The sequence below is a fragment of the Colius striatus genome, chromosome 15 (assembly GCF_028858725.1).
Source record: "Colius striatus isolate bColStr4 chromosome 15, bColStr4.1.hap1, whole genome shotgun sequence".
In the NCBI taxonomy this organism is placed as follows: Eukaryota; Metazoa; Chordata; class Aves; order Coliiformes; family Coliidae; genus Colius; species Colius striatus.
The window spans coordinates 2,987,496-3,001,429 of NC_084773.1; the positions used below are offsets into that span (position 1 = coordinate 2,987,496).

The 13,934-nt window shown below is 39.6% G+C and overlaps 1 protein-coding gene across 7 annotated transcripts in view; it reads left to right on the top strand.

The window, feature by feature from the left end:
* The window catches only part of HDAC11 (histone deacetylase 11), a 55,939-nt gene extending 42,630 nt beyond the window's left edge, over positions 1–13,309 (top strand). For 6 of the 7 annotated variants that reach the window (XM_062007977.1, XM_062007978.1, XM_062007979.1 and 3 more), the window contains 6 exons: positions 229–271; positions 1,547–1,623; positions 3,201–3,263; positions 4,605–4,701; positions 7,759–7,937; positions 11,377–13,309. In XM_062007977.1, coding sequence (XP_061863961.1) covers positions 229–271; positions 1,547–1,623; positions 3,201–3,263; positions 4,605–4,701; positions 7,759–7,937; positions 11,377–11,619 — 702 coding nt within the window. In that variant the 3' untranslated portion in view covers positions 11,620–13,309. The remainder of the gene's footprint in view (positions 1–228; positions 272–1,546; positions 1,624–3,200; positions 3,264–4,604; positions 4,702–7,758; positions 7,938–11,376) is intronic. The other variant, XM_062007980.1, reaches the window with a different exon arrangement.
* The last annotated feature ends 625 nt before the right edge of the window (positions 13,310–13,934 follow it).

Here is a 13,934-nt window from a genome sequence, read left to right on the forward strand (position 1 = left end):
GGAATGAAACACAGATGAGAGATCAAATTATTTTTTTCAGCAAATTCTGCTGTGGATAGTCTTGTATGTTCCTATTTAAACATCTGATTTGGAATGATCTGCGGTGACAAACATCCAAAGACTCACTGAGCATGTCCAGATGCCCAGGGTTGCATTTGAGGTAGAAGCAGACAGTGTTCAAATGGTTGGCTCCTTCATTCATGAAGTTCTCACTGTAATTTTCTTAAGGCAGGAAAACTTGCTGTTGATAGAGGCTGGGCAATCAACGTGGGTGAGTATAAATGTGCTGCATTAAATGACACTTGAAACAGTGTGTTTAAAATAAGTTTCTTTTAATTTATCATGGTGTGTGCTGTGTTTATAACAACAGAAAGTGACTGGAATGTGTTTAAGTAAAATCATCTCTAAAGGGGAAAAAACAGATGAAAGAAGTACTGGATTTGTTTCCTAATCCACTGTCACCTGTATTGCAGTCTTATAATTAAATACCATACTCTTCTGAAAGAAGGGAACTGGATGAAGATGTTATGTCATCAGGAAAGATACCAGCTCAAGGCATTGGTTGATCTGCTGGAGAGCAGGACCTATACCAATTCCTATCTATTTTGGGTTGTGCAGTTTTTCCTGAAAAGACTTGAATGAACACATTATGAGGAGTGCAGTGAATATAGATCTGCTCTCCTGCTTGTAGCAAATAGCAGTGCAAAACCAGTGGAGCAGTGCTTTGTCACTGAACACAGAGGCCCATCAAGTCTGGGATTTTTCCCTTATTTCTTCCACAGATCTTCTGCCAAGTGAAAATCCAATATTAAAAATGAAATAAACCCCAAAGCCTGTCACTGGTATATAAAATGAGCTGGTTGCATTTCTTGCTTAGATATTCGTAATGGATTTCTCAGTATGAAGTTCTGTTTTGTTATCTAAGAACTATGTTTTGGGAGGGGAAATCCAAGTACTTTTTTCATGTGTGTGTTTGTGCTTTTAAGAGGAACTCTTAAAGTTTCTTCTGGTCTGAATGTTTGCAGAAGACAATGGCATGTGCTAATACTAACACCATAGTTCTTAGTTTGGTATGTTTTTTGACCCGGTGTTCAGCAGGGAAGAGAACTTCCCACACATCCTTTCCATCATGTTCAACCTGCAACTCCCACATGCCTTCCAAAGGGAGATCCTTCGTTGTGGCACCTTGTGTCACATCTGGATATTGCTCAGTTTTTAGGGTGGTTGCTGGGTCAAAGGGACAATTCCCTTTAGTCCAGGCATCTATGAGTCCTTTGCCTGAGGCTCTTGTAGGCCACGTTTAAGATGTGTACAGAAACCCTGTGAGATGTTTTGTATTGCTAGGGGAGGGTTTAATCTGCAGGGGGGTTGGACTAGATGATCTCTAAAGGTCCCTTCCAACCCCTACCATTCTATGATTCCAAGTATGGTATTTACTAAAGAAAAAAAGCCATCCCTGAGGTGTGGTGAGTGATCTCTGTCTATTCACAAGGACCATTTTTGTTCCTTAGTATCTAGGTTTTCACTTTGACATTTCTGTGTTTAGGGGGTGGTTTTCATCACTGCTCGAGTGACAAAGGTGGAGGATTCTGTGCCTATGCTGATATCACACTGGCTATAAAAGTAAGAAGTGCTCTCAAATCAGTATTTTGTACTATTTGTGCAAATGGAAAAAGAAGAATCCTCATAAATTCATAAGAAGTAATTTACATCTTAATAGGAGAAAATGAAGCCATCTACAGATGGGCAGGAACAGGGAAGTGGTGTGGTACTTGGTGCTGCAGAACGTAACACGTGCAGTATTGTTAAGTGGAAGAACTGCAGGGGTCAGGATGAGAATGTAAATCTGAACCACTACTATTGCATTAATAATGTCTTCTTGAAAAAAAACCACATTCAAAATCAAACCAGATTGACTGCTCATGTCCTCAAAGATAATTATCCCAGCTTTACAGTTAGACCTGAGCATTCCCCATTGGTTTTAATGGTTACTATCAAGAGGAATGCAGAGGCAGAAATCCACTCTGTGAATCAAGCTGCAGTATACAGTGCTCTGAGTGGTTCACACTCGTGAATAGAAATGTGAATGTCTCCAAAATAATCCCTGAATGTGAATGAATACATTTGGTATTTAGCTGCTGAAAGACTGAAGGAAGACCCTTCTGCAATTAGGGCTTATTTTGATCAAATGTACTATGGTATATTTGTATACTAGAGTATTATTCAGTAATAATCAACCATAAAAAACCTCTGATGATTGCAGCACACTATGACATAACATCCTAATTTCTGTACATGGTAATTTGCAGGAAAGTAATCCACAGTGTTCTGTTTTCCCTCATTAAAATACAGAATGGGAAAGCAGAGTGGGTGTCAGTTTATGCAAAACCTTTGGGTTTTCCCACGTCTGTGTTAAAGATAGTAACTTGTCAAAGTTAAGTCTGAAAGAATTAAAAAGTGGGGTTTTTTTTCTTCAGACAGAAAATAAGAAATGAATTCTGTTACTAAAAGTGTCTTTAATGCAGACAGTCTCTACAGCAGGTTTTCTGAAATAGTGGATTCTGTGCTTGTACGGTTGGTTCCCTTCCAGCCTCTGGCAGCACCCATGCCACCATCAGCTCTCTAATCCCTAGCTGGACCTGTCCTTTTATCTCTGGCTGGTGTGGGATGGAGAAATGTATCAGCTGCACCTGTGCAAAGCTACTGATACTACAACAGGGTTTAGTACCCATTGTGCTAGTCAGTGCTATTGGACTCATGCCTCCCTGGCAGTGTTCACTTGACAAGTTAGTGTGGGATGCTGTAGAAAGACAACACCTTGGTCCTCTGTTGTGTCTGGTACATCGTGGGAGAAAGAGGGTATGAGCAGAAAGCTTTCGTCCCTCTCTCCACCAACTTTCTCTACAGCTAGGCAGATACCTGCACCGATGACTGAAATGCATATTTTGTGTATTTCATGTGGTGGAAATGTATAGGCATTTAACTGTATAACCACAAAGGTTATCTTTTAATATGAAACAACTAGAACTTTTGTTATTAAGTATATTAGAACCAACTAGCTGTTTGCTTGGCGTCTGAAATCAACAGACGTGCTACTTTCAAGTCAGAAAGTAACATACTGTGCAAGCTTCAAGCTTCCAGTTTAACCTGCCAACTGACTTTATAGCTTTCTCTGCCTTTCTCTTTGCTTTTACGTCCAGTTCTTATTTGAAAGAGTGCAAGGAGTGTCTAAAGCCACCATTATTGATCTGGATGCCCATCAGGTGAGTAGTTGGCCTGTATTCAGGTCTACAGTCATTTTCCTCCAAATACAAGTGTGTGATAAATACAATTTTTTCTAATAGTAGTATAAACTGTCAACTCACAGAATACTAAGTTAATCATTCATGATGGAAACTGTGCACAGTTGTTTGTTTCCTTTATGGTCCAAAAGGCTGTTTAGCCAGTTTAATAAAATCAGACTGAATTGTAGCTCCATCATGTGGCTAGATGTAAAAATATTTTTGGGTTGCATGCCAATCTCAGGCATGACAGTCTCCAGGGTAGAGCAGTGTCCCAGGAGAAACAAGAAGCTCTTAAAGCAGAATTCCAGTTAGTTCAACGTGCATGGTCATTGCAGGGGATGGATTCGTCATTCAGTGTTTCAGTGGAAAGCCTGGCTTCAGGCTGGTGAGGTGAAGAATACATCACTCTTCACCTGGTAGAATGACTTCCTGTGGGCATTGAGAACAAATCTTGTCTTTTGATAGGATTTCCAAAATAAATCTTGAGAGCAACAGTATTTTTGGAAAAGCAGTTAATGCACCAAAAGTGTGTCCAATCCTAAAGCACTGAACATCATTTACTATGTGCAAATAAACCATTTTAAGTATCTCAGTGGCAATGAGGAAGTGGAATGGCTGCAAGCTTCCCATGTTCTATCAGTCCCCTAATCTGCAAATTAAGGCATTCTGACATTACCATGAAATAAGGGCCTAGATAATGCAGTAGAACGATGTTTTGTGTTCATGATTCTCTTCTTCCATCTCTCTCAGGATGTGGATTCTTTGTGCTTTTTTGGGGGGGTGATTTTTTATTTTATTTGGGGTTTTTTCCCCCAAGAACAACTTCTTGGGTTGTATTTTGATTTATTCTTTTTCCAGGTCATGCTAGCACTCTGTCTGCACACTGCACCACCCCTCTGTGTCCTTTCTTTGAGGAGTGAGAGGTGTGTGAAGTAATAGCTCAGCAGATTCTTTTTCAGCATGCAGATGCTCTCATCTTCTAAGTGATCCAATTAATGGTGCATTGGCAAGTTTCACCTTTCATAAGGAAGTTGTCCACCTAGATTCATATTCCTAGATTTCTAGAGCTGTTTATTTGTGGACCAGAGGTGCTGAAGGAATAAGTAGGAGTTGCCATCTTTTAGCCTCAGGAAATGCCATTCTGGTGCTACTGATAGTGACAGTGCCCACAATACTCTGCACCTCAGAATAACTCTGACTGAGAGAATGAGACAGAAGTTTGAAATGTTAGATCTTTGTAGTCTTAATTACTCTGGAATTTTCATACTGTTTCCTTCTGTGTTAGTCTGCTAGCAATAGCTAACTGCAAATTTCCTGCAGGGGAATGGCCATGAGAGGGACTTCATGGACGATCACCGGGTGTACATTATGGATGCATACAACAGATACATTTATCCAGGGGATGGATTTGCTAAACGTAAGTATCATTTGAATTTCTGTTCCAAAATGTAAACCACCTGCTACTGTGCTGAATAACTGCTTCATCTACTGATCATCTTCCTCACAACACTGTCAAATAGAGTATTTTATTTTCTTATATCACGTTGAACACACGGTTTTCAATGATCACTGTGATATGTCATCGTACTGTTACTGTAGTGTTTTCCCTCACTTCTGGGATGAATTTCTGGAATGCAAGGCATGGACATTGTGTGTATTTTGTTACCAGTCCATTCACAGTGCTTAGAACAGTGTTACATCATCCTTTAGGTTTGAAGGTAACTTAGAACTGAATCTTACCTTATTCTTTCCCTACACAATAAAAGGATTGACTAAGGACCAATTAATACTGTGTAAAAACATTTCATATTCTTTTGAAACTTATAACACATTTAGATGTTGTCTTCCCATTAGAACTGTTTTTATAAGCACCTAGAAAACAATGTGCTTCTGAACATGAAACAAGTTAGGAATAGGAATAGGAAATCATGCAAATGTGAAGAGCTGGTGCTTGGTTTGTTCCTTGTTTATTATCCCCGCTGGGATGTGCCAATTGTGTCTGGTGACCTGTCACAATTCATTAGTGGGCTTTAAATAATGATTAAGTCAGACTGCAAAAGCCCAGAGTTTATTTCATCTTTGATTCTGTTACACTATCATTTATACAGGCTTAGTTTGTTGACTAAATCATAGTTCATTGGAGGTAATGTTCTACTGCTGTTGAGTTTCTCTAATGACACTGTCATTCTGGAGAGCCTACTTAATGGGGATTCTTGGCAAGAGTTAGGTGCAGTGCATTGTGCTTCTGTGTTTGAAAATTGGAAGGTATGTACTTCAAGGTATTAAGCTAAAGTACTGCCTTTTAAAGCACATCATGTCAACAGACAAACTGCAGGCAAATGGAGATGATGTTTTTGTCTAAGAAAAGCATCTCTTTATTCACATATCAAATGGCAGCATTTTGAACAGATGGATTAAGTGCAAAACAGAGTAAGCCGTTGTCTCCAAGTCTCAAATACTGAACTTAGCCCTCTCCTGTAAAGCTGGGAATACTAGCATTCTCCTTCTATAGATGAAGCATGAAGTGCAGAAGACTGTGGGCAAAGGCATGTGAATATGTAGTTTCTTGTAGCTTGCATAAGTATGTCTAAATAGGAGTTCATCAGCTAAAGGCTTTACACTCTCTCCTGCTAGGTGACCAGATGAGGATGAGATCAGAGAGGGCACCTTTTTGAAGGGAGACGGAGGCTTGAACCCGAGAGTTTGAATCCTTAGGCTAAACTAACTGATCACTGTGTCCTAGGGCTTCCTACTAATTTTCATCATGTTTTACCACAGGAGTCTCTTGTATGTTTGCTTTTTTCCTGTCCTATGCACTTCATTAGAGAAAACAACAAAGACAGACTAGCTGACATTGTTTGCTTAGCTGTAAGCACATTGAGTCTCTAAGGGGAACTAGTTTGGAATTACCCAAAGGTTCAGGAAGAGAAAGGAGAAGATGGATGGGAAGAAGGAGAAAGACTAGTTCACTGAAGGAGGAGTAAAAATGCTGACAGCTGAAACTCAAAGTTCAGGCCTTAAAGTGTTGCTGTTGGTCTGAGTGTTTTTCCATTTTTCAGAGCTGTAGAAGCAATTAGCAAGAGCTGAACAAAATGCTGTACAATGCAAAAGCTGTGCTCATTCTAACCTACAGATCCACCACCTGCCCGTCAGTAGTCCCTGACCTGGGTAGTAACTAATGGCTGTTATTCTGTGGTTTGTGATGGAGATGAAGACAAGACATCCACAGAGGTGTGGAATCTTGTTCATATTGTCTCAACTTCTTAATGGTTTCATCAGGACAATGGTTATTTGTTTCCCATGGTAATGTGTTTACCTCCTCCTCAGCTCTACCAAAGAGGCTCTAAGTGCTGCTCAAGAGAGCACAGCTGTGTAGACTTACATGAACATTTATGTAACAGGAAGAAAAGAATTCAGGAAAAAATATCATAAAGAAACAAAACTGTTTGTTTCATTACATAAAAATTGGCTTCAAAGGAAGCAAAAAGAATGCCTCACTAATGTTGATCAAGGATGGAAAGCAGAAAAATGAAGAGCTACCCAGCAATCATAAGAATAAATATCACTGTGTTGAACACATTTCTGCACACTTGGGGGGTCCTGAATCCACTTTATTCAATGCTCCACTTAATTCAAAGTACAGGGCATGATGAGGTGGAAATCATATCCTGAAACACCTCTGACATAGGTTTGGTGAATTCAGATTGAGAGCTGCACATAACTCTGTGAAAGCACTCAAAACTAGGCTGCATAACCTTGAGTTTCTTCCCTCTGCCCTCTCAACTCTTCTCTTCTAATGCTTTATTAGAAGCATTAGTAATAATTTGATTTAAATTAAGAGGAGATATTTGGTCTTCTGGTAGGATTACAGGGTAAAAACATTAAATTGAAAATGCCTGGGGCAAAGCTGAGCCTTGTTATACATTTATAAAGCAGTTCACATCAATTCATGATCCCTTGCTGTTAAGTTTTGAGTGTTGTGATAAAAATAAAACATAATTTCTCAGTGATATTTCTCTTGTCTTTTCCCCAACTGTTTCCTCTGCAGTACCAATTCAGTGTTTTCTTTCCCTGACGCTTTCTTTAGGTTACTTTGAAGTTAATAATTTTCTTTATGGTTTCATTGCTGATTGGTAAAAGGACACGTAGATCAGCTGCTGTTCAATAACGTTTTCCACTTATATCTGAGACTTTCTCTTTTTTTTTTCCCCCTGCATCTAATTTTCTCTCCTCAGTGGAGTTTTTTCAAGGTCATTGTGCTTACATTTGCTGGGAAAACAAATCATAGAATCATAGAATGGTAGGGTTGGAAGGGACCTCCAGAGAACAAATGTCTTTAATTCAAAGCTCTGTGAAAATGAAGTGTATTCACAACATTTCCAGGAATTAGAACATCTCTCTTGCTTACCTAAATCTTGCATTTTCTGTCAAAGCAATTTTTATATTGAGTGACATGGAAACTTTTTCTTCTGAGGTGCCATAAAACGCAAGGTGGAACTAGAGTGGGGCACAGAGGACACCGAATATCTTCAGAAGGTGCATACTCACGTGGAAGGAGCGTTAAACGAATTAAAACCCGACATCATTGTTTATAATGCTGGGACTGATATTCTGGATGGTGATCCCTTGGGAGGACTTGCTATTTCCCCTCAGGTTTGTATAATGCTAAAATACCTACAGACTTTCACTCCTCTTTCTCTGTTGTCTCTTCCTGAGTAAATATTTTTGTTCTTCGTGTGCCTGTTGCAGTGTCATTTATCATCTTCCTAACACACACTGATTTTGAACATCCAGACAGTAACCAGAGACACATATATTTTCACACTTCACCTGACTCCTATTTTTCCTGTTTGGTTCTTTCTTTGTTTCTTTGATGCTTGTATAACCCATTTGGCAATATATTTCTTCTGTCACCTGCCCCCAGTATGTATCTTACACTTAATTTCCTCTGTAGCTCTCCCAGCTGTTTTAAATTGCTCTTCTGGTCTCTTCTTAGTTCCAGCAATTTTGTGCAGCCTGTCTGTGTATTCTGAGCAAACAAACAGATCTTTCTCTTTTCTCATTCTCTTCTATACAAATATTGTTCCCCTCTTCCAGTTCACTTTATCTTCCTCCTTCCCAGTTTGGTACCAGATGTTAGTTGTGGTTTAATCTGTATAGCTTCCTAGAAGTCTTCACCTTCCAGATAGAGCAAGTCTGCTCTTCTCAAAATAAGCACAAATTGACAGGTCTCCTTTTACAAATATCATTTTTTTTAATGATTCTTTTTCCAACAGCCCCTCACTTCTGCCTCCTGTTCTCACATTTGGCTCTTGAAGAGTCCACCAGTTCAGTATAGACAAGCGCTTTCTTGATCTCTAAGCTCCTGGATTCCCCTCTAGTTAAAATCTCTTCAGTTTTCATTCTGTTTTGTACTACTTTCGTTCTCAAATACTTCCTTTTCCACAGCACTCTAATTCCTTGCTGGGGTTTATGGTTTCCTTACCTTATCTCTGTCACTGAATGCTGATTTGTTACTCTCTGCCTGTGAGGTCAGTGGGCCCAAGGTGGAACTACTTGGGAGCCACTCTAAATCTCGAGGTTTTGCTTCCATGGCTGTGTAAAAGCCTGTAAGGAGAAAAGAAGTGTTGAGGGGCTTGGACTTGTTTGACTTTGAAGAGAATATAGAATCATGTAATTGTTTAGGTTGGAAAAACCTTTAAGATCGAGTCCAACCATTACCCCAGCACTGCCACAGCCACCACTAAACCATGTTCCTCAGCACTGTGTCTTACATGGCTTTTGAGTATCTCCAGGGATGGAGACTACCCCAGTTCCATGGGCAGCCTGATCCTGCTCAACAACCTTTTTGATGAAGAAACTTTTCCTAATAGCTGATCTAAACCTACCCTGGTGCAGGTTGAGGACATTTCTTCTGTTTGTTACTTGGGAGAAGAGACCAACTCGCCTCCTTTCAGGTAGCTGTAGAGACCTGAGATGTAAGGTCTCCTTTGGTGAAGCAGAGCTTCTTGGAAAGCAGTAACTACTAAGAGAGTAGAAGCTAGTGTTAGGGAGGGAATACTTTAAGATGTGCCTTTTCTAATTTTTTTCTGCCATTTGAGAAGGAACAGTGAGAAAAAAACGAGTTGCTGTAGCTTGTTGGGTGCAGCGTAGGGAAAGAGACAAACTGTAGGGTGAAATGATTCCTCTAATCACAAGTAGAGATGAAAGGCAGGAGTGCCATTTCTCTACCCAACCAGTGCCTGAGGGAGAAAAAGGTTCTGTAGCCCAAACCTTTGGTTTCTGCATTGAGGACAGGGATTCTTGTCTCCCTGCTCTGGATGGCTTAGGTGTGAATGGCGTGTTTAACCAAGCTGCAAATCCCAGGCTACTGACGGTGATGGAACTGATGGCACTGAACCTGGATGATTCATCTCTTCAGTCCTTCAGTTGGAGATGTCATTCAGATTTTAAAATCTTGCTCCAGTGTTAATTCTACTCAAAATTATACCTCCTGAGAGTGCCATGAGTGATTGTTTCTTGGTGCTTGAGGCTATAGTCAGAAGACTTGAGGTGTAGCAGTTAAGTCCCTCTTACCTGTGTCTGTAAGTGGGAACTGTGTGAGGCTGGAATTTTCATTTGATGTATATTCTTTGTTGGTAATGTGCAAATGCTGGAATATGCCACTGCATTTCCCCTCAGTTCTCCCAGGCTCAGCCACTGGAGGTTCTGGAGCAGGGATGAGATGGTTAGGCCCCTATAAATACTGACTCCAGTTCTTATGTGGCACAATGTTGGCTGCATCCAGTGAGGCTTCCCAAGGGACACACAGCTCATTCTAATTCTTATACTTCCTTTAAGGATCTGTTCTTCATATAGTTCTGTTTCCTTTGTCTAATTTTTCAGTTATTGTTCCTTACTCCCATTGCTCTTTTACAGAGCTGTGACAAAGTGTACAAAGCCCATTACTGTTGCATGGTTTAGCAAAATAGTTTTTCAGCTATATTTAATTGTATTTTCTTTCCCTTTACCATTTGTTTGTGATCTGTCTTTTTTTAATGGCAGAGTAATGTTTCTTGTTGTATTTTCAGTCTTCCTCTAACCAGTCTGTGTAGTCCATGTTCATTTTGCTACAACACTTTTGGTGCTGCTTCCTTTTTTTGGTTTTGTAGCTGATTTGCATGTTAATCCCTTTCCCCTTCTCCAGCCTTTGCAGTTACTTAAATCTTGAGCTGGCCATTCTCAGAGGGATTATTTATTCCCCTTCTGTGTCTCTGGAACTCTGCTTTTACTTTTTCCACAAAAGTAGGTTTTAATTCTGTTCTCACTTACTTCTGGTTTCTTCTCTTCTCCACACCTACTTACTTGAAACCCAAGAGACTCGACATCTTCTGTTGTGTGGGTTCACTGACAGTACAATAACTGTTGGCCAGCAATCTTTTGCTATTTTTTAGTTCCAAATCTGATTTGAATTTTGGATTTTTCTGTAGGCCTGTGACATCTTGATTGAGTTGATGAACTTCTGTCAGAGGGTGCAATGCAGGTTAAGCGAAGCACTTGGAATTCAGTCTTTCTTTGTCTCAGTTCTTCTCACCTCTACATTTCTAAACTTTGTAGTCAGTTTAGGCTTTATGGCCTTTGGGCAGGAATTCTAGGATTTTATTCTAAAGATGTTTATCTGCTGTGTCCTCTAAAACCACATCAGGATTTTTGATTTACTGGTTTCCCTTCTTTAATGATTATTCGTGTAAATCTGCTGATGGAACTTGGAAATGAATTTGTGTTGTAATATGGAGGGTTTAGTCGCTTATCAAGCAACAAATACCATAAATCATAGAATCACAGAATGGTAGGGGTTGGAAGGGACCTTTAGAGATCATCTAGTCCAACCTCCCTGCAGAAGCAGGTTCATCTAGATCAGGTCACATAGGAACATGCTCAGGTGGGTCTTGAAGACTTCCAAGGAAGGAGACTCCACACCCCCCCTGGGCAGCCTGTTCCACTGCCATAGTGGAACATTGCAGTCTGTTCCATAAACCATAGGCTAGAACTAAAATACCATATTCCTATCACTTCTTTTTTTCCCCTCTTTTTCTCCTTTGTAAACTTGCAGGGAATTGTGAAGAGAGATGAAGTCGTGTTCAAGGCTGCCAGAAGCCGCAGGATCCCCATCCTGATGGTGACGTCTGGAGGTTACCAGAAGAGGACAGCACGGATTATTGCTGATTCCATCCTTAATTTGCACAACTTGGGGCTTATTGACAAGGAGCTGGCAACCAGTGGAGCTGAAAATCCCAGGGTAGAACAGATGATTAGAGACTCTGCTAAAGACTTCAGCAATTTGTCACTACAGTGATAAGATGCAAAATTGTAGGCAGTGGCTTCCAGGTTTAGGAGCAGAAAGTCTCCACATCATTAGTAAGGTTAATAGAACATGTTGAGAATGGCTCAACTTGCCTGTAAAATAACACAGTACAGGTAACATACAGTCACAGAATAATTGTATCTAACTCCTGAAGCTATCTTGAGCAAAGGCAACAAATCCTTTTAAGCTAATTGAAACATATTCGAGGGTACTGTCTTTCAGGTTATAATACTACTGTAGAAAGCTTTAATTGCTTCTCTTTTTGTGATGGATGGTCTGTTATATCGAAAGAACTATGCAGTTGGTATCCAAAAGCTGTCCCAGACCTATTTCAGATGATACAGTTTGGATTGTGCTGGGAGAAATATGGACTAAACTTACTGGGATTTTTTAGATTCTATATGTTATTTATTGCTTTTTTCATTTAGATGTTTTTGTAAACTGAGTTCTGTGCAGGCTTTAACTGTTGGTTTAATACTGAAGTGCAATACTACAAAAACCAGTTCAGTTGGTAGGCTCTTAAGCCAATTAGAATAAAAGATCATTAATTTATATTGTGTTCTTGCTGTTGATAGTGACTTAGATCCAACTTATAAACACCCTGACAAATAAAAATACAAAATGCCTTTGGCTGTGTATGCAAATGAGCCATAGAGCTCAGAATTAAGTCTAGTTTTTACCTCTTGAAATGAGGCCTGTGTTTAAAAGGCAACAGTTACTATGCATCGTAAATCACAGGTTAAAGAAACTGCAATAGAATGGAAATGAATTTTAGGCATCTGAGAACTCTTGCAGAAAATATTGTGTAGAAACCTGGGGTATCTTACTATTGCCAGCTTGTCATGTGTAAGGCAGTGAAGAGTAAATTCTGATTATTCCTTTTTTGCTTGCTCAAAGAGTAATGGTGCTCGTAGCTGCAGTCATCACTGGTAACCACAGTGCTCATGCTGACACATAAACCATGGCATTTCTGCATTAAGTTCATGTGCTACCTTTACATGGGGGCTTCTAGGAGGCTTTGGGAACAAAAGAAGATTCAAAAGCACTAAGTGTAAAGTTGGGTTTATATTTAGCTCGGTGTGTTTTGCATTAGGTACTGTTTGTAGCATTGAGTTGTAAATCTACTAAGCTGTATATTTTGCAAGAGCTTTTTTTGACTTCCCAGTGCTCACTTGATTTGTAGCACGAGTTTCATGTCATGTTTAGGTTTGAACCTTTCTATGAAGGAAGATCAATGTTTTCCTTGTAGTAGAACTGATGTGTAAGCTATTTAAGGAATGTTTAATTCTAATTAGAACACTTACCTCACTTAGTGTTACTTTCTTTTCGATAGAGGTTTGTTAATGGTAAGAACTTGCACAGTTGCTATAAATAGCTGCTTTCAAACAGATTTGACATATTGCACTAATCTTGAGTTGCACCACTCTTATTAAAAAGCACTTTGAAATTTCCTACTAGAAGGACCATCAGAGTACAACTAATGCTGAGGTTTATTTTTTCTATCCTGTCTGATGTTACTGAAAGATGTTGTTGTTCTTTCACATCATTTTTATAAAGTGATAAATGACATTTCTATCAGCTGTCACAGTACCATGTGGTCTCTTCCAAAATATTTCCTGTTTGTGTTAACATGTTTATATTATTTCCCCCTCAGTGGAGATTAAAATGATGTTGAACAATGCTGCCTGACTTGTCCTCTCACTTCACATGTTTCTTGGCTGCTAAAAATGCAAAAGGAGCAATTTATTGAGAAGACAAGATGATGTGTGTTTCATACTTAAAGTGTAACTGAAACTGCTGTGATTCTTATGGTTCAACAGTACAGGGTTTGTCAACAGCAGATGACTTCTCTGATAGTTAATGTCTTGGCCTCTTAAAGTGAACCTGGAAATTCAGCATCCAAATACTTTTTCAGATGTTATCATAAGGTGTTAAAATCTATTTCAAATTCCAAGTGATATTCCATTATCATAGAATCACAGAATGGTAGGGGTTGGAAGGGACCTTTATAGATCATCTAGTCCAACCCCCCTGCAGAAGCAGGGTCACCTAGATTAGGTCACACAGGAACATGTCCAGGTGGGTCTTGAAGACCTCCAAGGAAGGAGCCTCCACAACTCCTCTGGCCAGCCTGTTCCACTGCTGAAACTCCTACTTTGAATATATTCTTGTTACATCTATTGAATTGTAAGCTAAGCATCTGTTAAGGCTGCAGAAGTTTATTAGAGGTCTTTTACAAATCAGTAACTTCTCAGAGAAAACTGTTTTGCAGAAGAGCCTGCCGGCTGTCAGACACATCTGAAATG